The sequence below is a fragment of the Sorex araneus genome, chromosome 4, assembly GCF_027595985.1.
Source record: "Sorex araneus isolate mSorAra2 chromosome 4, mSorAra2.pri, whole genome shotgun sequence".
Taxonomy (NCBI): domain Eukaryota; kingdom Metazoa; phylum Chordata; class Mammalia; order Eulipotyphla; family Soricidae; genus Sorex; species Sorex araneus.
The window spans coordinates 192,798,571-192,819,551 of record NC_073305.1 but is presented as its reverse complement, the minus strand read 5'-3'; the positions used below and the strand labels follow the sequence as shown (position 1 = coordinate 192,819,551).

At 65.2% G+C, this 20,981-nt stretch overlaps 1 protein-coding gene across 2 annotated transcripts in view; it reads right to left on the bottom strand.

Annotated features, from left to right (window-relative positions):
* The window catches only part of SDK1 (sidekick cell adhesion molecule 1), a 465,276-nt gene that overhangs the window by 40,647 nt on the left and 403,648 nt on the right, over positions 1-20,981 (bottom strand). For both annotated transcript variants that reach the window (XM_055136343.1, XM_055136344.1), the window contains exons 6-15: positions 17,141-17,249; positions 16,612-16,802; positions 14,303-14,386; positions 11,633-11,827; positions 10,954-11,070; positions 8,995-9,162; positions 6,303-6,405; positions 4,945-5,121; positions 2,143-2,279; positions 151-298 (exon numbers count right to left, since the gene is read on the bottom strand). In XM_055136343.1, coding sequence (XP_054992318.1) covers positions 151-298; positions 2,143-2,279; positions 4,945-5,121; positions 6,303-6,405; positions 8,995-9,162; positions 10,954-11,070; positions 11,633-11,827; positions 14,303-14,386; positions 16,612-16,802; positions 17,141-17,249 — 1,429 coding nt within the window. The remainder of the gene's footprint in view (positions 1-150; positions 299-2,142; positions 2,280-4,944; positions 5,122-6,302; positions 6,406-8,994; positions 9,163-10,953; positions 11,071-11,632; positions 11,828-14,302; positions 14,387-16,611; positions 16,803-17,140; positions 17,250-20,981) is intronic.

The window sequence follows — 20,981 nt, the reverse complement described above, 5'->3', positions numbered from 1 at the left end:
TCAGGCGGGAAGCCCAGGTGGGGCTGTGGGAGGGCAGGGGGAGGGCTGGGGGGTGCTCAGGGTTCGGGTCGGGTTCGGGCCAAGGACATGCTGAGGGCCTGTGCTGCCCCACCCCCAGCAGGCGCCCATTCTTCCCGCGGCCCCACGTACCTGCTGGTCTCGGCACTGTACTGGCCTCTGCCGACACGGTTCACGGCGCACATCCGGAACTGGTAGGTACGAGCTGGGGTCAGGCCGTGCACAGTGACGCCTGTCATCTCAGGCCCCACGTCGGACAGGTGCACCTTCCAGGGAGAGTCTGAGGGAGGAGGCAGGGGCAGGTGAGCCCGTGGGGGTCTGAGGGAGGAGGCGGGTGGGGGGCAGGTGAGCCCGTGGGGGTCTGAGGGAGGAGGCGGGGGGGGGCAGGTGAGCCTTCGGGGTCTGAGGGAGGAGGTGGGGGGCAGGTGAGCCCTCGGGGGTTTGAGGGAGGAGGTGGGGGGGCAGGTGAGCCCTCGGGGGTCTGAGGGAGGAGGCGGGGGGGGCAGGGGAGCCTGCGGGGTCTGAGGGAGGAGGTGGGGGGGGCAGGTGAGCCCGAGGGAGTCTGAGGGAGGAGGCGGGGGGGGGCGCAGGTGAGCCCACGGGAGTCTGAGGGAGGAGGCCAGGGGACAGGTGAGTTCCACTGGTGTCCACCAGGGCCCAGGACTCTCCCTTCTTGCTGGGCCTGCCCAGCCACCCTGTCGGTGGTGGCAGTGATGGGGAGGCTGCCTGCTGGGCTGGAGACGGCCGGGCCCGGCCCCAGACAGGGGTGAAATCCCAGCACGCTGCGGCAGGGTGGACGGCCTGCCTCGATGGCGGGGCTGCGGTGTAACCGGGCGTTTGGGTTCTGGGTTCAGCATGGTGGCAGGCACAGCGCCCCCTCCAGGAGGGACGCAGGGGCAGGTCTGGAGCTGACCGGACCTGCAGGAACCGAGCAATGCCCCGTGCACGGTGCTCCCGAGATGGGGGGGGGCGCTGAGGGAGGAGGAGGCTCTGGGCGTGGGCGCTGGCAGAGGGGTGGCCCCGTGTTCCCCCGAGTGTTTCCAGCAGAAGAGCTGGGGCTAGTTTGCGCGGGGACCACTGAGGGCCCGTGTCCAGGCTGCAGCCTCTGGGTGCCAAGTGGCCCCGTGTCGTCTGGCTGTGGTGCCCTGCGGACACAGGTGCCGAGGGGTCTGCTGAGGGTGCCCTCGGGCACGAGGCAGGTGGTGCCCGCCCCCAGCCCTGGGCCGTGCGAGCCGGGCCCTGCGGGGACGCTGGGGGCCCTGGCCGGGGACACCCGCACCCCCCGCGGTGTGGCCAATCTCGTTGCCATTCCGGCACTGCAGCTGCTACGCGCCTCCTTCTGCTCCTAATTAGCTGGCGTGCCCGGTGGCGCCTAATAAAGATTAAAACCCCATCAGTGGCCCGGGCACAGCCGCTGTCCTCTCCTGGCCAGCAAGCAGCCGCCGTTGCCACGGAGCCCGGCGCATTCTGTGCCATGGTCAGTGGACACTCAGCCCCGGGAGAAGCGCAGTGCGTGGCCAGCAGCGGCCTTCCCGGCAGGGTCCCAGGGCGCCTTCAGCGGGCTCTCAGGGCGCCAGGGACGGGCAGCAAGGCGCGGTGTGGGCTGGCGTCGGAGGGTGCGGAGGGTCCGCGGGCAGAGCTTCCCGGGACCCACCCACTCCCCCAGACGCCCCCAGAGCTGGCGGTTCCTGCAAACACCTGAGGCAGCATGTTTCGAGGGTCCTCGCGGGGCTGCCCTGTCCCTTGTGCCCGTGGGCCACCCCCAGCTCCCGCAGGGAGAGATGCCGTGAAGGCTGCGCCCGACAGGGCACCTGGGGGAGACGCGGCCGGGGAGGAGACTTGCCCAGGTGCCCTTCCCTCAGCCGAGCCCTGGCCCAGCTGCCCAGAAGGGGTGCCCAGGGGGCCGGGAAGGGGCTGGACTCGCGCTTGAGAAGGGGAGGTGAGGGGGCTGCAGGGAGGGCTTCTTGGAGGAGGCGTGAGGAGGGGGCTGAGAGCACTCAGACGGAGCGTGGGGAGGGAGGGCTCCAGCAGGTGGCCACTGTGGGGTGTGAGTGTGGCGCGGGGGCCCGTCCCCCCATCAGGTCTCCTGAGCTGCTGGCCCGAGCCCCGCCAGCCGCCCCTTACTGTTCTCGGACAGCTCCACGATGTAACGCAGGACGGGGCTGTTGCCGTCGAACGGGCGGACCCAGGAGAGCACCACGGTGTGGCTGAGGGACGCGTCCAGCCTGGCCAGGAGGTTCTGTGGCGAGTGAGGCAGCTCTCTGGGCAGAGGGACAGAGTGGGGATGTCAGGACGGGCTCACGAGGCCACGCGCCGGCTCTCTGGACCCTCCCAGCCGGCATGGCACGGCTGCACGCCGACTCCCGATGCCCGAACCTTGGCCGGGATTCGAACTGAGAAGTCAGTTGTGGCTACCGGGGCAGTGGCCACCTCTGAGGGGCGGGAGGGAGTGTGCCCTTCCTCCTACCCTCACTCCTGGCTGGCAGGGAAGGCTTCCAAGCTGAGCAGTCACGAAGTCCCCGACCTGACATCCCGACAGCCCGGGGGTGCTAAGGGGGCCAGAGAGATAGCACAGTGGGCAGGGCACTTGCTTGCATCAGTCCCTGAGCACAGAGCCAGGAGTCAGCCCTGAGTACTGCGGGGTGTGACCCCAAGCCAAAAAAAACTAAAAAGACGAGGAAGCAGCCGTTCAGAGTCAGCCTTCGAGCAGGCCCAGGACGGGCTGCTCTGGCCCTGCGCCTAATGCAGAACAAAGCAGAGCCCCTCAGACAGTGCTCCGGCCCCAGCTCACGGTGCCGGGCATGTTCCTTCCTGTCTTCTCGGGAGGGCACAGGGGCGCCGAGTCGCTGACAGAGGCAAGCGCAGGTGCCCTGCAGCCACGCGCGGGCCAGGCCTCCGGGCGGGAAGACGGGGCCCAAACTGGCGTGGCCCAAATCTGCAAATATTTCTATATTTAGAGACGAGGTGTGCGAGCATTGCAGAAGCCTATTATTTTTACAGATAGAGCAACACCGGCTGAAAAATGTATTTTACTTAGAGAAAATCAAATAAGCAAATAGTCGGGGAGATATGTAAATCAGCAGGACACCGGCACAGCGCAGAACAAAGAGAACGGCCCGGATTGGAAACACACAATTTGGCTTCTGCTGACAGAGCTTTATAAAGCGCGAGCACTTATTTATTTGGGACCAGTGATGGATGATCCGAGAATTCTCAGAGGCTTGAAAACAGGCAGCAGGGCGGGCTGTAGGTTACTCGTGCCCTCGCCCCGTGTCCGTATGAGAGGGGCCACGGACAGCCCCGGGCTGGCGACGAGGGGCCCAGAGGGGCCCAGAGCCACAGGGCGGGTGCGGTGCCGGGTCTCAGCAGGGCGACTCGAGCCCTCTGGGGCCCCGGGGCAGCCCGGGCACATGGGGCAGGGGGAGGACGGAGCGGGAGGACGAAGGTCCAGGCAGGCCCCAATAATGGACTCTGCATACGTTAGGGGACCTAGGAGCCCTGTCGGAACCCTCAACGCCTGCACGGCCAGAGCCGCCGGTAGGGACCACAGTGCTCCCTCAGGCCCAGAGCCGGCCTGCGGGGACCCCCGAGCCCCACGGGAGTCCCACAGAGCCCTCAGAACCCCAGGGACAGCCCACAGGCACCCTGGGTGCTCCTGCATCCCGCAGCCCAGCCGTGGCAGGTCAGGAGAGCCCTCCCCTCCCCGGCCCGCGGCAGCAGGGCGGTGACCCTGGGGTCCCGAGGCAGGAGGTGCCAGGACGCGGCTGAATGAAGAGGGGACAGACCCGCCGTGTTGCTGGACCGGGGCGGGGCCGGGCTGGTGGGTGGAGCCCCTGGCGCCCCCTTCTCCCCGCGAGCTGCAGGAGCATCTGTGCGCGCCCCGCCCCCACGGAGCCCCTGACCACAGTTGACCCCGCTGTCCTAAGACGGGGCAGGTGGCCTCAGGAGCCAGTGAGGGCGGCAGCCGCGAGACACCCTGGCTAGTGACACGGAGAGGCCAGCAGGGGGAGGCCTGTGGGTCTTGAGTGTGTGCGTGTGATTGCATGTGTATGCCTGTGCACGGGTGCATGTGTGTGAGCACGTGTGTCCAATGTGTGCTGAGAACTGGCACTGTGTGAGCACGTGAGTCCTTCTGTGAGCATGTGTGTCCAAGTGTGTGCTGTGCGCCAGGCATGTGTATGAACACTGTATGTCCTATGTGCGCACACATGTGTGCAGGTGTGTGCTGTGAACCAGCATGTGCGCACGCGTGTGTATTCCTTGTGTGTTCTGTGAACTGGCACATGTGTGTGCATTTGTTCTTGTGTGAGCATGTGTCCAAGGGCGGCTTTGAATTGGTTTGTGTGTGTCTGCATGGATCCATGTGTGCGAGCGCGTGTGTGTGTGTTGCTGGCGTGCACACACAGGACACAGCGAGGGAAGCGCCACTGGCTTCATGCTGACCCTGTCCCCCGAGCGTGGCCGAGACAGGCTGTGCTGCACTGTGGGGGCCTTGGTCTCCCCTTCGGGCCCTTCCTGGGAGGCGGGCGAGGGGGGGTACCTGGGAGCCCAGGAGCTGCCGGGCAGTTGCGGGTGACCTGGGCGCTGCTCAGGATGCCGTCGCATGTGAGTTTCTGGGGAGGTTCCGCTCTAAGGGCGGGTCAATATGGGTGGGGACGAGGGGCCGGTGGGGCTTCTCGGCCTCCTGCCGTGGACGGGGCTCCCAGGGGCCCTGCACAGCCCTAGAGGACCCTGTGGAGCGGCATGGGGGCGCCAGAGGGACGGCCTGGCTGGGCTGGTCAGGGCAGGTTCTCGAGGCTGCGCTGGCCTCTCCCAGGGCCCAGTGAGGACAGAGAGGATCCGTCAGGGCGGGGCGGGGGGAAGCCTGGCCTTAGAGCCGGGGCAGCCCACTGCAGTGCAGGGGTGCGGGCCGGCCGAGGGACTCACATCACTTCCAGCCTCGCCGTCCTGGAGTCGTTGCCCCCCTCCGAGAGAATCTCGCAGGTGTAGTCCCCGATGTCCCCCGACCACGTCTGGCTGATGACCAGGGACCCATCCTTCTCCAGCGTGACCCTGGAGCTGCCGGCCAGGCTGAGGGCGGCGCCGTCCTTCCTCCAGACGTGCCTGTGGGCAGGAAGAAGCGGGGTCAGGGCCGGGCCCCGTCCCTCCTGGCCCCCCGCGCCCACTGCCCTGGGGATTCCCTGCGGGAAAGAGAGCAGGAAGATCAGAGGGCGTGACCTGGCCAGGACCCGAGGCCGACTGGAGGCACCGGACAGTGAGGGGAGCTGGCACAACCGGGGGGGTCACCACCTTCGGCCAAGTCCACCCTCGGCCCTCCTGCAGGCCCCCAGGGGTGCAGTGCAGCGCTGAGAGCCCACGAGGGGAAACCCGGCTTCCTCTCCCCCCACTCCTTCCCTCCGCCCCCACCCCTCTAATCCCGAGGCCCTCTGAGCCCATTTTCCTTTCCAAGGTGGACCAGGGAAGCCGCTGGCTCCACAGGGGCAACTGCCCGGTGGCACCTGTCAGGACGGGGACACTGGTAAGAGACTAGCACCCCACAGGGGCAGGTCTGCTTGGGGGGCTCCCAGCCCCGCGGGAGTGCGGAGGGGGCTGCCTCGCGCCGCCCACTGCAGCCTCCCGCGGCCCATCCCGGCTTCACCTTCCCTGTCCTCTCACTGAAGCCCACCCGGGGGCTGAGCCCGGGGACCCCAGGCGGTTCCCGAGTTCCCAGACACCTGTCCCAGGAGACAGCCACGCTGTCTCGGCTCAGGCAGGGTGCGGCTACAGCACCTGGCTTCTGGCCACGGGGCCAGCGGCCTCCTGGACGCAGGCCCGAGGAAGAGGGAGCCAGCGTCCCTGCTCCAAGGCCGCCGAGGCCACTCGGGGACCTGATGTGTGGGAGGCCCCCTGCGAGCCCCCCACCTCCTTCCTCCCGTGGGTTAGAGACACCCTCAGGGACACGAGCGCGGCCCCGCAAACACTGCGGAAAACCACTCGCTCCCCCTGGAGTGCTCTCATTAGTACCAGCCCTGACAAGTGCGTTTTCCAGATAGTGTATTAACCTTGGCAGGGAGCGCGTGACGGGCCGTATTGAACCCGCCGAGCAGAACGCCGAGACTGTAAATAATGCATAAGGTCGGCGCGAGACGGACCCCATGATTAACGACTGAGCCCACGACTGGAAACTGCCACCACAGGGGTCTGTGGCTGAATCCCGGCTCCCCGAACACTCCCCTCTCATCCCGACTTCCTGTCACAAGCCCCCAGAATACCAATGGCCCTCAGTGCTAACTGCCCGAGCTGACCGCAGAGAGATCCGGGGGTCATGTGTGGCTCCGCAGCGCAGTGCGGCCGTGGTCCCCTTGATCACCACCAGGTCTTCGGGAGGGTCCACGATGGATGTGCGATCTGGAAAAGAGCGAGTCACAACTCAGACCCTGGCATAAGGACCATTTCCACAGACCCATTGATTTTACTCTTCAGACACTGGGGCGGCTATTTTTGCTCCTACTCACTGCACGGGGGGGTTTCCTCAGACCCACTGCACGGGTGGGTTTCCTCAGACCTGCTGTATTGGAATTTCCTCAGACCCACTGCACGGGTGGGTTTCCTCAGACCCACTGCACGGGTGGGTTTCCTCAGACCCACTGCACGGGTGGGTTTCCTCAGACCCGCTGCACGGGTGGGTTTCCTCAGACCTGCTGCACAGGTGGGTTTCCTCAGACCCGCTGCACGGGTGGGTTTCCTCAGACCCGCTGTATTGGAGAGTTTCCTCAGACCCTCAGTGAGTTTCCTCAGACCCCCGTATCAGGCTTCCTCACGCCCACTGCTCAGGAGTGTTTCCTCAGGAGGCAGACTGCTCATCTCCAAGTTTTATCTTGGCAGAACATGTGAAGGGAAGCGCTCAGATGCTGGGGGGCCTGAGGGAGCCCTCCACATGAGGGTGGGGGAGCAGCCCAGGCCACCCCCGAACCTCTGAATGCTCCAGGAGGAAGTGTTCACACAGAGGTGTATCAGCTCTAGTCTCCTAGGGGGGAAATCCAGATGTTTCCCACGATAATCCTCATCTGGTAATTTCTAACATCTGCTCGACTGCAAAGTCTGCTCACAACTTCCACTGTGACTCTCAGTCTAGTGCTCAGTCCACGCGCGGGAGCTGTGGCCCCTCCTGCCGCAGTCCCTTGCCTGCCAGGAGCGGACCTGCGGCTCCTCACAGCCTCTCAGGGTGGCTGCCAGCTGGGCCCAGCGTCCCTCGTAAGCACTTGGCGCTGCTCTGACCTTGGTCTCCTGCCCTGGATGGGGCTGAGCTGGCACGCTGTGGCCACCTCCGCGGTAGGGCTGGTGACCAAGTCTGGGAACACCTGCTCTGAGCCCCCCAGGAGCGTCAACAAGCGCCACAGGGAAAGTGAAAGGAACTGTCCATCCTTGGGGGCCCGAGACCACCCAGAAGAAGAACAGTTTCGGATCCTTGTTCTCCACTGACTTGAAAAAGTCCGCATTTGTCTCTCCGGAAATGCTAAAATTAAATCTGAGCACATTTTCTAATTAACTTTTAAGAGACTGAAAAATTAATGACTCCATAGATTTCTGTAAGTTAGTGGAGGAAGGACTGGAGCGATAGCACAGCGGGTAGGGCATTTGCCTTGCACACGGCCGACCCGGGTTCGATTCCTCCGCCCCTCTTGGGGAGCCCGGCAAGCTACCGAGAGTATCCTGCCCACACTGCAGAGCCTGGCAAGCTACCCGGGGTGTATTTGATATGCCAAAAACAGTAACAACAAGTCTCACAATGAAGACGTTACTGGTGCCCGCTTGAGCAAATCGATGAACAACGGATGACAGTGCTACAGTGCAGTGCTAGTGGAGGAAAAATCACTCTCCTGATTCAGTGAAGCTGGGACAGGCAAGGCTGAGTGCGAACGGTGTGAGGCGGCTGGGCCAGAGGGAGGTGTGAGGTGACCGGGATGGACAGGAGTGTTTAGTGACCGAGACAGACGGGAGTGTGAGGTGACTGGGACGGATGGGGCTGTGAGGTGACCGGGATGGACGGGGCTGTGAGGTGACCGGGATGGACGGGAGTGTTTAGTGACCGGACAGACGGGGCTGTGAGGTGACCGGGATGGACGGGAGTGTTTAGTGACTGAGACAGACGGGAGTGTGAGGTGACCGGGATGGACGGGAGTGTTTAGTGACTGAGACAGACGGGAGTGTGAGGTGACTGGGATGGACGGGGCTGTGAGGTGACCGGGATGGACAGGAGTGTTTAGTGACTGAGACAGACGGGAGTGTGAGGTGACTGGGATGGACGGGGCTGTGAGGTGACCGGGATGGACGGGAGTGTTTAGTGACCGGACAGACGGGGCTGTGAGGTGACCGGGATGGACGGGAGTGTTTAGTGACTGAGACAGACGGGAGTGTGAGGTGACTGGGATGGACGGGGCTGTGAGGTGACCGGGATGGACGGGGCTGTGAGGTGACCGGGATGGACGGGAGTGTTTAGTGACCGGACAGACGGGGCTGTGAGGTGACCGGGATGGACGGGAGTGTTTAGTGACTGAGACAGACGGGAGTGTGAGGTGACTGGGATGGACGGGGCTGTGAGGTGACCGGGATGGACGGGAGTGTTTAGTGACTGAGACAGACGGGAGTGTGAGGTGACTGGGATGGACGGGGCTGTGAGGTGACTGGGATGGACGGGGCTGTGAGGTGACTGGGATGGACGGGGCTGTGAGGTGACCAGGATGGACGGGAGTGTTTAGTGACTGGACAGACGGGGCTGTGAGGTGACCGGGATGGACGGGAGTGTTTAGTGACTGAGACAGACGGGGCTGTGAGGTGACCGGGAGGGACGGGAGTGTTTAGTGACTGAGACAGACGGGAGTGTGAGGTGACTGGGATGGACGGGGCTGTGAGGTAACCGGGATGGACGGGAGTGTTTAGTGACCGGACAGATGGGGGTGTGAGGTGACCGGGACACCGGGGCCCGCACATGCTTACTCCACACAGTGAGTGCCGCCACCGCCCTGAGGGAGCCCTCCGCGTTGGCCGCGTGGCAGGTGTAGTTGCCGGCATCCTGCACAAACACGGGCGTTATCTGTAGCCCTCCCGACTCCAGCAGCATGAACCTGGGAATCCGCACGGAGCCGCTGGCCAGGATTTGGTCTCCTGAGGGGCGGGGAGGAAAACGGGTGTCAGCACCCCGGCACTCAAGACATAGTGAAGGGTCAGAGCCACGACCAAAAGGGAACGTGGGGAGAGAAGGCGCCCCCCAGCCTGAGGGGTCTGAGAATGGGCCCCGGGCAGCCCACGCAAGACTGTGAGCAAGACCATTTAGCACTGTGAGGGGAGCCCAGGGGAGCCCGACTCTCAGGTGAGGGCAAATCCTTTTCTTGTTTGCAGGCGTCCGTCTCCGAGCCACACACCCAAGGGGCAGAGTCGGGAGACAGAAGAGGTGTGAGTGTGACCTCTGGCCCACAGGGATGTCAGGGGGGCCATGGGCTGTCGCTCGCTGGTATGAGCACTGAGCACCATGGGCCGAGCCCAAGTGACCATCCCCACAGGGCTGAGGACAGAGGGGGAGTGAAGAGTCACACACCAACGGGAGGCCGGAGCTGCCGGGCTAGAAGCTTCGTCCCTTCTGAAATGCATGTGCACAACTTCACACCCAGTACAGCCACACTCACATAACACACACACTCTCACACCCAGTACAGCCACACTCACATGAACACACACCCTCACTCACACCCAGAACATCCACACTCACATAACACACACACACCTCACACCCAGTACAGCCACACTCACATAACACACACACCCTCACACCCAGTACAGCCACACTCACATAACACACACACCCTCACACCCAGTAAGTCACACTCACATGAACACATACCCCCTCACACCCAGTAAGTCACACTCACATGAACACACACCACCTCACACCCAGTAAGTCACACTCACATGAACACATACCCCCTCACACCCAGTACAGTCACAGTCACATAACATACACCCTCACACCCAGTACAGCCACACTCACATGAACCCACACCCCCTCACACCCAGTAAGTCACACTCACATGAACACATACCCCCTCACACCCAGTACAGTCACAGTCACATAACATACACCCTCACACCCAGTACAGCCACACTCACATGAACACACACCCCCTCACACCCAGTACAGCCACACTCACATAACACACACACCCTCACTCACATCCAGTACAGCCACACTCACATAACACACACCCCCCTCACACCCAGTACAGCCACAGTCACATAATACACACACACACACACTCTCACACCTATTAACAGTCACACTCACATAAACACACACACACCTTCACTCACAGTCACACATACTGGTGCCCTTGCTCACATATTCAGACTCTCAGCATACACACACTCACACATACACACACATACCAATGTAAAGACACACACTCATACAATCACATACTGACACACAGCACACACATATACACACACACACCCTCATGCTCACCCTTTTCCATCCCCAACCCCCTGATCTGATTCTCAATTCTATTTTGATTTTTCTTCAAGTTTTTGGGCTGTACCCAGCAGTGTTTAGGGGTTACTCCTGGTTTTGTGCTCAGGGATCACTCCTGGCAGTGCTCTGGGGACCATGTGGGAAGCCGGGATGGAAGCTGGGCAGGCTGCATGCAAGGCCAACGCCCTCCCCACTGCCCCACCGTCCCGGCCTGCTCTCGATTCTGAATGTCCTTCTGGGTTATTTCACTCTGGGGAACCGAGTCCTCTCAGGACCCGGCCTCCTGGGAGACCCCACAGGCCTGGGCACTGTGGCATTCGTGGAGCGAGCAGCCTGCAGCTCCCATGGCACCTGGCCAGTAACAGCCCTTATGGAGTGAGGACTGGGGACCCGCCCCGCGTCCGCCTCGCCACACCGCCTGCGCCCCCCACCTCTCTTCCACGTGATGGTGGGCCTGGGCGCCCCCGACACCTGGCACCTCAGCACGGCTGTTGTCCCATCGGTCACTGTGGTGTCCAGGGGCAGCTGGGTGAAGGCCGGTGCGACGTCTGGGCAGAGACGGGGATGGGTCAGGGCAAGGAGCAGCGGACACGTCCAGCACCCGTGGGCACCCAGAACACTGTCCCCGCCTGTCCCCACCGCCCTCCCGCTCCCTGGACCACAGACAGGGTGAGGCGGGGTCAGGAGACAGAACACACGCCCTGGCGCCTGAGAACGTGTGTGCGTGGCCTCCCCCCCCCCCCCCCCCCGCCCCGGCAGGGCCTGGCGAGTCCTGCTCTGACCAGCCCCGCCGCGAGGGCAGCGGGGGGGCTCAGGCTGCGGAGGAGAAACTAAAGTCGTGAACACGGACCCCCAAACCACGTGAGCTGCACTCCAGACAGCGAGCCACGCTGGCTGCGCCTCCCCCGCAGCCCACCCAGCGTGGGCCCTGCCTCCCGCCCCATCGCTCTCTGCACCCACAGTCGGGGTCCCCCAGGCCAGCCTCACCCACGCGCCCTCCGAAGCCGCGAGACGGGACGCCTGTTCCCTCAGGGAAGGCCGGAGCTGGGGCGTGGGGCAGGAGGGCTGGGAGGGGGGGTGGGGGGGGCAGCCCCTGGGCCGGCAACTCACTGGTGACGTCCAGGTAGGTGGAGGCCTGGGCCTCTCCGCCCTCGTTGCTGGCGAAGCACTGGAAGATGCCAGAGTCCTCGGGCCGCAGCCGCCGGACGCGCAGGAGCCCGCCGGCCAGCTCCACGTAGCGCGGGTCCCCCAGCTGGCTGACGGCCACCGCGTCCTTGTACCACTGCAGGGTGGGGAGGGGGACCCCTGCGGGCGACAGAGGCACGCTCAGATCCTGGGCAGGCGGCAGGGGTGTGGGGCTGCGGCCCAGAGGGAAGCGGAGCGAGTTCCCGGCAGGGGCTGAGGCGCGGCCGCCCGTCCCCTGAACTCAGGCTGGACGGTGCCCAAGGCGGGCCTGGCCTTCCACACCCCCTTGCTGGGGGCACCACGCAGCAGCTCCGGGAGCAGCGACCAGCCCAGGGCCAGCACGGGCGGACACGGCGGGACAGGCCTGAAGGAGGTTTCGTGGCGGCCAGACAAACGGAGGTCGAGAAGGCGGGTGCCGCGTGCCCTCCTGCAGCGCCCTGGCAGAGTGGGCCGAGCCGAGCCCCCCCCCCCCCCACCGCCAGCCTCTGGGGCTGAAGCCACCTTGAGTGGTGGGTTTGCCCCGCAGAGGCTGAGGCTGGGGGGCGCGTCCAGGGGACAGAGGCCCATGCCCGGGGGTGGGGCGGGGGGGCGGGGCACATCAGGCCGCTGGGAGCGAGACCGAGCACAGCGGGCCGCTGAGCCCTGGTGGGGGCGCTGCTGCCCCATGGCCCGGGGTCCAGATGCCCTGGCTTATCTCCTGTTCCCTGCAAGGAGACAGTCACCCGGGTCCTGCCGTGTCGCTCCCGTGGGGAGATGCACCCCAGGCCCCTGGTTTACACGCAGCCCAGGGGCAAGGTAGCCTCCTGGACACAGTGATGCCTCTCCCTGCCAGGCTCCTCAGGCCGGAAACTGTCAAGATTCACTTCAAGGACCAGACGCTTCACCTGGGGCCACTCCGAGCCACCGCAGAGGGCAGCTTGGGAAAGGACCGTGCGTGCGGGGTGCAGCCCAGTCAGACGGAAGGGGGTGCCAGTGAGGGGCGCGGGGAGGGGGGCTACGCTGGGGCACGGGGACCTGAGGCAAGTGGGCTGAAGCTGTCTTTGACTGAAACACTGTTGCTCGTGTGCCGGAAGCCAGGCCCATATCTGGCTGAGGTAGAAGCAGAGCTCACCCAGTTCCAACCATGATCCTGCCTGTCTCCGCAGCTCTCACCCCTGCAGCCTCTGCAGCCTCCGCAGCTCTCACCCCTGCAGCCTCTGCAGCCTCCGCAGCTCTCACCCCTGCAGCCTCTGCAGCCTCCGCAGCTCTCACCCCTGCAGCCTCTGCAGCTCCCGCAGCCTCTCACCCCTGCAGCCCCTGCAGCTCCCGCAGCCTCTCACCCCTGCAGCCTCTGCAGCCTCCGCAGCCTCTCACCCCTGCAGCCTCTGCAGCCTCCGCAGCTCTCACCCCTGCAGCCTCTGCAGCTCCCGCAGCCTCTCACCCCGGCAGTCCCTCAGCTGACTGTCCTCAGTCACAGCCTCTGCCGGCACTCAGGGTCCCTGGAGAGGCGAGGCTCCGAGACAAGGCTGGGGTGCTCTGGGCCCGCCCCCCTAAGGGCTCTCCTTCTCTCTGCGGGAGGCACGGCCCGTTCCACCTGCCGTGAGCCGCGCCCTCAGCTCAGCCTGGGCAGGCAGGGCTAGTGTCCGCCTGCTGGGCCAGAGCGCCCTTGCCGAGCCCACATCCCCGTATGGGCCAGGGTCCCCTGCGGGAGCAGGTCCTCCCAGGCTGCCGATCGATAACCAGGATCGTGGGAGGCTTGGAGGCTGCAGGGGTGAGAGGCTGCAGGAGCTGCAGAGGCTGCTGGAGTGAGAGGCTGCAGAGGCTGCAGGGGTGAGAGCTGCAGAGACTGCAGGAGTGAGACCTGTGGAGGCTGCAGAGGCTGCAGGGGTGAGAGGGAGCAGATGGCACCGTGGGACGACCAGGAGGAGCCCCCGCGCGGCACGGGCAAAGGATGGCACTCGGCTTGCGCGGACATCTCTGCCCCGGCCCTGACGTCACGCTGCAGCCCCGTCGCCACAGCAGCCCTCAGCTCACTTAAGAGCTCTGACGTCACGGCCCTGGCTCTGTGCCAGGGTCCCCAGCTCTGATGCCTTGGCCCCAGGTCTGATGTCACAGTTCCCATCTCTGATGTCACAGCCCCCGGCTCTGATGTCACAGTCTCAGCTCTGATGTCACAGTCCCAGCTCTGATGTCACAGTCTCAGCTCTGATGTCACAGTCCCAGCTCTGATGTCACAGCCCCGGCTCTGATGTCACTATCCCGACTCTGATGTCACGACACTGCCACAGGGATGGGGCGCCTGCCCTGCCCTGGGACATACAGTGGGAGGTGTCCCGGGGACAGGCTGTGCACACCTCCCTGAGAGACGGGGGAGTAGTGTGGGGGAGTGTCTCAAGGCTTACAGCTGCTCGCAAGGGAAATGTCACCATCCCCACCTCCAGGGCCAGGAAGGAGCAGCTCAGCTGTAGGCCAGGCCCTCCCCAGCCCTGCTCGCTGCCTCCCGGCCACTGCCTGCTGCCCTCCCCAGCCCTGCCCGCTGCCCTCCCTGGCCCTGCCCACTGCCTCCCCGGCCACTGCCCCTGGCCTCACCGCCCTGCACAGCCCCTGAGGACTCACCCATGGCTCGGCACACGATGTCCACAGTCTCCTCCACTCTCGCCCAGACCCGGGCCTCCGGCTCAGCGGTGAAATACGGGGGCTCTTCAAACAGAAAGACAGGACAGCCCTGAAGCAAGCAAAGCGGGTTCCAGAGACCCCATGACTGGAAACAGGCTGAGGGCCTGCTGGAGACCAGAGGGAGTGCGGGAGCTCAGGCCCTGGCCTCGCGTGTGGCTGACCCCTGGGATCACCTGTGGCGCCCCAACACTCGCCAGCAGTGATCCCCAAACAAAGAGCCGGGAGTGGGCCCTGCTCTGCAAACACAAACTGGATTTAAAGCTGGAGGGTTCCGTCACACAAATGCACAGTCAGTGAGTGGCCAGAGAACTTTCCATCTGCAGGATTTGGGGAGCAAACTGAGCGGGGCCTGGATCACACCCCCGAGGAGAATGCTCGTCCCCAGCACGGTCAGCGTCCAAACGCCAGTGCCCCAGGCACATCGACAAGGCTGGCTGGGCCTGGGCAGGGACACAGCCTGTGGGTAGCGTGTTTGGACCCCGAGCACTTCTTAACCCAGACGCAGGCCTCAGAGTTCAGTGGATGCAGAAGCTCAGCTGGGAGGAAGGGACGGTGTGCGGCTGAGCCGTGAGCGCCTCCAGATCCACCCCCAATACTCAAGAGGAAATAGGGGTTGTGTTCAATAATCAACTTCCTTGGAGAATAACTGGCAATATTTCTCTCAGTTCATTCAGCAGAAATTCAACAGTGGCATGGCCAGCCCCGTGCGCGCCGAGGTGGTAGTGATTCACTATCAGGTAACAAAGGGTCGCTATGTCCCCTCTCGGGGCGGGATTAATTTCTGGGCGCCTGTTTCCACGGGGCTGGATGTGTGGCTCGAGGCTTGGCAGGGCTCCTGCGGCGGGTGGGGCTGAGACCGGCAGGACGGGCTCAGGACACACCCGAGGAGGTGCGCCGGCAGCGCTGGTGCTTGATGAAGGGAAGTGGAGTCAGCTCTGCTCTCCAGGTGACCACCCCCTGGACCCCAAGCTGCAAATCCTGCTGCCCAAGGCGGAAACTGTATGGTGTGTATGTCCAGACCAGGCCGCTGCCCGCTCTTGCCAGCAGGTCTCTGTGTGACCCACGTCTAGTCTCCATCACCAGACACCGGTGCAAAACCAGAGTCCAGCGCTCCGGACCACAGCAAGACCCGCGTCTGCTCTGGGCAGTTACAGGGCTGCTCGGGATGGATGCTGAGGGTACTGGGCGCCGGCGCTGCGGGTGTGGGGTCTGCGGGAGGCAGAGCTGGGCGAGGCAGCAGGCTGCAGCTCGGACCCCGCGCTGGGCCTGGGAGGGTCCTCCTGTCCTCAGCCCCTCTGGGGCTCCGCGGGTGGCGGGGCAGTGCTGGGCAGTGCCCCTCTACTACCCCAAGGCCGGTCCGTGAGAGCTAACGGAGGCAGCGAAACGGCCAGCCCCGGGCTCCGCCGCCTCTGCCCACAACCAGGGGAAGCGCCAGGCAGTCCAATATCTGTCCTCAGCTTGTCGGGGAGGGAGAGGAGGTGATTGGAGGAGCAGCTGTTGGGCTCCGGGGATCGACTCTGCTGATTGGCTCTGCTAACCAACTCTGCTGAAGTGCTTCGCTGATGGGCACCGCTGATTGGCTCCTCTAATAGGCTTGCTGATAAGCGCCGCTGATTGGTTCTCTTAATTGGCTCGCTGATGAGCGCCGCTGATTGGCTCTTCCTGGCTGTTAGATCCACTCCTCTGTGCTGTCCACGGGCTGCCAGAGCATCCACTTAGGGGGCAGCTCAGGGGGATCCGGCCTGATTCTGATCCCGCCGCTCAGGGGTCCTGATGGAGATGCTGCTCCCTGCGTGCCGCCCGCCCCCCAACCCTCTCGCGGTCCCTTTGCCCACTTCGGGCCCTTCGCCCTGCGCCCACCACGCGGAGGGAGGGGGCGCAAGTCCCGGCCTGGCGGGGTGGGGGCGTGTGTCCCGGGGGCCGGGGGGAGCGCGTGTTCCGGCCGGGCGGGGGGAGGGGGGGTGTCCACGTCTCCTGGCGCGGGGAGGGGCTCGTGTTCAGCCAGGCGGAGCGGAGGAGCGTGTCCAGCCAGGTGGAGGGGCGGCGCGTGTCGGGGGGGGTGGGATGGGGGCTGCGTCTTCAGGGGGCGGGGTGGGGCTCGTGTTCAGCCAGGCGGAGCGGGGGAGCGTGTCCAGCCAGGTGGAGGGGGGGGGCGCGTGTCGGGGGGGGCAGGGTGGAGGCGCGTCTTCAGGGGGCGGGGTGGGGCGCGTGTCCGGGGGTGGGGGGCGCGTGTCAGGGCGCCCCGTTACCTATGAGCGAGAGGAAGGCCTGCGCCCGCGCCGCCCGCGCCGAGCTCCCCTGCAGCACCGCCTCGCACTCGTACAGGCCCGCGTCGGCTGCAGAGGGGCTGCTGATGGTCAGGCGGGTCCCCTGGCTGTGCAGCCCACGCGTGACGCTCGCCCCGTCCCGCGTCCAGCGCACTTGCAGCTCTTCCAGCGGCCTGGGGACAGGGAGGGAAGCAGGGGGCCCCAGGAGCTGATGGTGCCCGCCCTCGGGAAAGGGGCCACGGGGCATGGGGGAGGGGGAAGAGGGGAAGGGCAACCACGTGTGCAGGGAAAAGCAACGGTCCTCCCAGGAACCTCCCAGGAACCAGGGTCAGGGCTGGGGGGGTCTCTCTGCAGGGGTGCTGAGCCCCAAGTGTTAGGCGAAGCAGCCTGCCCTGGTCGCTGGTGGCTCAGGGGCAGGGCTGGGGGCTGGGGGCCTCCCTGCAGCGGTGCTGAGCCTCCCTGCCGTGGTGGCTGGGGGCCCTAGGGGGCTGGGGAGGGGGAGAGCACATACCTGGCATTGGCGATGCATTCCAGGGTGACTTCGCTGGACCCGGCCACCACACTGGAGTTTTTCGGGGGGACCACAATGACGGGGGCCACGGTCTCGGGTGTGCTCCCTTCTGCGGGGAGAGAGTAGAAGCACTGAACTTCCTGGAGGGCAGATGACAGGGAGGGCAGGGAAAGCCTGCCCAGCCGCCTGCTGGGACCCCTGGCTCAGGTGGGTGGAGGTGCAGAGGCGCTGCGGGGGGCTCCTGGGAGGGTCTTCTCCCTGAGCCATGCCTCCCCCATGTCTGCATCACTCCTATTCCCCTAGTTTGGGAACTTTGGGGTTTCAGGGAGGGTCCCTAGAGCTAACACAGCCGAGCAGCGAAGTACCCGGCTCCCTTCCTGAAAGAGAATTACTCCGAAAGAGGCTGTGTCGTGAGCATCGGACTATGAATGACTTAGCTCATACTTTGGTTTACAGGGGAGGAGACAGATTTCTTTTTCGCGTGTTCTCCAAAACGCATGTAATACCAAAATTAAACTTCCCACAGTACACTTTACTACTGTTTATTCAGGAGAGATGAAGGCGGATCAAACATTTCTAGGACAGGAATTCTAGTACAGTGGGAATAAAATCAAAGACGGCGCATGTGAAATGTTGCCTGAAGGTGGCGCTGCAGAGGCCCCGGTGGGTGCTGAAAAGGCGATGGCACATGCAGGGTGCTGGCTCGGCGCAGGGGCTCGGGGTCCTGCAGAGGGCCCGGGGGGTGACAGAGCGAGACCCCTGGCTCTGGGCTCCACAGCCCGGCACCCACAGGATCTCTGAACAGGGTTTGAAAGCAAAGCCTGGAGCCCGCGAGTCAATGTGTGACAGTCAACACATTGTGGATGCCTCCTGCAGCTGATGGCCAGGTCCCCACAGTGATGACCAGGTCCCCGTAGCTGATGGCCAGGGGTCCCCAGGCCTCCTGGAACTGTGGTGCCACTCTCAGGTGTCTGTCCCTGGGCACGGGGGCTGCAGATGACTGGGATGAGGCTGTGGAGCTCAGCGTCATCCCCTAGGGAGCACAGGGGTGACCGCACGCCCATCCCGCCAACCACCTGCCTGTCACCTGGGAATGTCCCTGATGTGGAGGAACAAGCTGGGAAGCTAATATTTGCAGAGAGCTCGGTGAGGCGGGGGAGAGCGGCCGCCTGCACACATAGGTCACTGAGCACGGCGCTAATTTGGCATTAATCACTGCGCCACGGAGGCAGCCGCCACGCCTGTGCTCAGCCCTATCACTGCCTGAAGGGCGCTGCCGCGCCTGCCCCCCAGAGCCCTGGACCAGGGTGCAGCCCCTCTGCGGGACCCAGAGAAAGGGCTGCGTCTGGCAGTGTGCTCATCCCCCTCCCGGTGGTGAGGGTCCCTCCCATGACCCGGCTCCAGAGGCCACAAGGAGCAGGACCTGGGAGGGGCTGGTTGGTGGCTGGGACCCCGGGGAGAAGCAGGGGCACTTCCCAGGCCCAGCGGGAACCCAGACCACAGCGCCCCGAGCACCCGGTGGCACCTCACCCTGGAGCGATGTCTCCCTGCCAGCCCAGTTGACCGGTCCAGAGAGGCTGTGAAGGAACTGGACAGTCACTCCCGCATGTTCTGGCAAACCACCTGCGATGGGCAGGGACCCCCCTCCCTTGTTCCAGAGGCCCCAAAGCCCAGGGGCCCAGCTGCGGCCGTGGCTTTCCACAGAGGGGCCGCTTACCCTACCAGTGCAGTCGCTAAGCCCTGCGATGTCCTCACTTGACCCTGCTGGGGCCTCCCTGAGCTTTGTCCCGGCTCAGAGGAGTGGAGCCTCCCGGGAGGCCTGCGTGGCCCTGCGCGGTCTCCAGGCCAGCCTGCCCTGGCTGAGGAAGGGTGCAAAGGGCTCTCCGGTGGCCTCGGGACTTCAGTCTCCCAGAGGCCGGTGATGGGCAAAGGCTGGCTGGTGCCCTGATGCACAGGCGCTCAAAGGGAGCCATGGCTGCCAGCCCTTCGCGGTGCCCTGGCCGGGGTGGGAGGGATCATCGCCCAAGGGAAGCGGAGCGGGTGGTGGCAGGCGGGGGGCTGCCGAGGACACGCAGCCACTGACATTTCTCTAAATGTTACCGACCGGCGCGTGGCAGAGGGACGGAGACGGCGAGGAAAGGGCGAGGGCACGGCGGCTGCCCAGGCGGCCCCCAGTCAGTCAGCTGAGAACGGGGCGAACAGAACGCGCCCGGGAGAGCAGCCCCGCGTGGGGGCAGCCACAGCAGGTGGCAGCGAGGAAGGGGAGGGGGGGGCGGGGGGCCGATGCCGCTGTGCCCTGCGCCCCGAGTGCCCTAATGGGCAGCCCACCCCCTCCCTCTCGTCCCCAGTACATGTGACCCATGGCAACCAACAGACTGTGACGCAGAGCAGCCTGCAGGGGGGCGGGCCACGGGGCGCTGGCTCACTCCCCTACCGGCAGACCAAGCACAGGCACGCGGGGGCCGGACCCCGGAGTGAACAGAAGATTCTGAGAGAGACCATGCGGCTGCCCTCCTGGCCCCGCACACACCGCGGGACACCCTGTGGCTGGGTGACGGCCTCAGGCTCCCAAGTGTCACCAGGTGTGAAGGAGCCCGGGAGAAGCGGTCAGGCGTCCACTGCAGGGCGTACCCGCCCGCCCCGGCCCCTGGTGCTGTGTCCAGTGCTTTCAGGACTTGGGGAGGGGCAGAGGCAGCTCTGGGGCCGCTGCCCGAGGTCCAGGGCCCCCCACATGCTGGGCCCGTGCTGGCCGTGGGGTCGACCCGCGGCGGGCCCCGAAACCCCAGGACACAGTGGGGGTGCCTGCGTCCGCTCACTTTCCCGGGCAGGTGGTCTGCTGTTGGCTGGGGGCCGTGGATTCTTCCCGAGCGCCGGGCGCAGGCTGACCAGCAGCCGCTGACCCGTGAGTCCCCCGTCTCTCGGCAGCTCGCTCAGAGGCAGACGCTCCCCACCCAACAAAGCTCCGCCCCCGTTTTCCTCTCTGTGGCTCAGGAGTTTAGCATCGCATCTGAGAAATCGCTCCCAGGCCCAAAAGGCACGAAGCCATCCCTGGCTTGCTTCTAGGGTGTGCCAGGCCCAGGTCTGGGGCGGGGCCTGCGACCCGTCCCGAGGGTGGCCACGGCAGTGGCTCTGGACATGCTGCCATGTTCTGCCCACACGCTGGCCAGTCACAGCTGCCGTCCCTGGGGTCGCTCTCTGGCAGGCGCTGGGCGGCTCAAGGCCTGGGCATCAGCATGGGCCAGCCCGGCTTTGCGCTGAGCAGCACTGGGGGGCCCGTGTGGCCTCAGCGCTGGGCGCACACGGGGGCTGTCCGAGTGTCCTGGGGTGGGGAGCCTGTGGCACCCACTCTCCCGGGCCCCAGCTGCCCGCTGTGTCTGGGCAAGTCGGGCCGAGCCCCGGCACCCTCGCCGGAAGGAGCAGGGGCCGAGCCGGGGCTGTTCAAGGGAGAGTGACACGCACTGTCCAGGCCTTCTCCCTGCAGCCCTGCACTCCCCCCCAACCCTCCCCACCGCCAGGGTCAGATATCTGGGGGGGGCAGGAGCTGAGCGGCCAAGAAGGAGGCGCGTCCGGTCACACGCAGCTGGGTGACCAGAGAGAGAACAGGCTTCCGCGTTTGACGCTGGGGTCCCGGGCACAGGACCCCCGCCCCCAGGGCAGAGCCCCTGCCACCCAGGCACTGCGCTGGCCACCCTCGTCCCCCCACCCAGCACCTCTGGTGGGACAGCGGAGCCCGAGTGACCATCTCTGAGCCGGGCATGTGCTGCCATCGGGCCGGCTGCCCTTCTGCCTGATGGGCCCTGCCCCATTTTGGGGGGCTGAGGGCATGTGGGTGGGGGCCGCC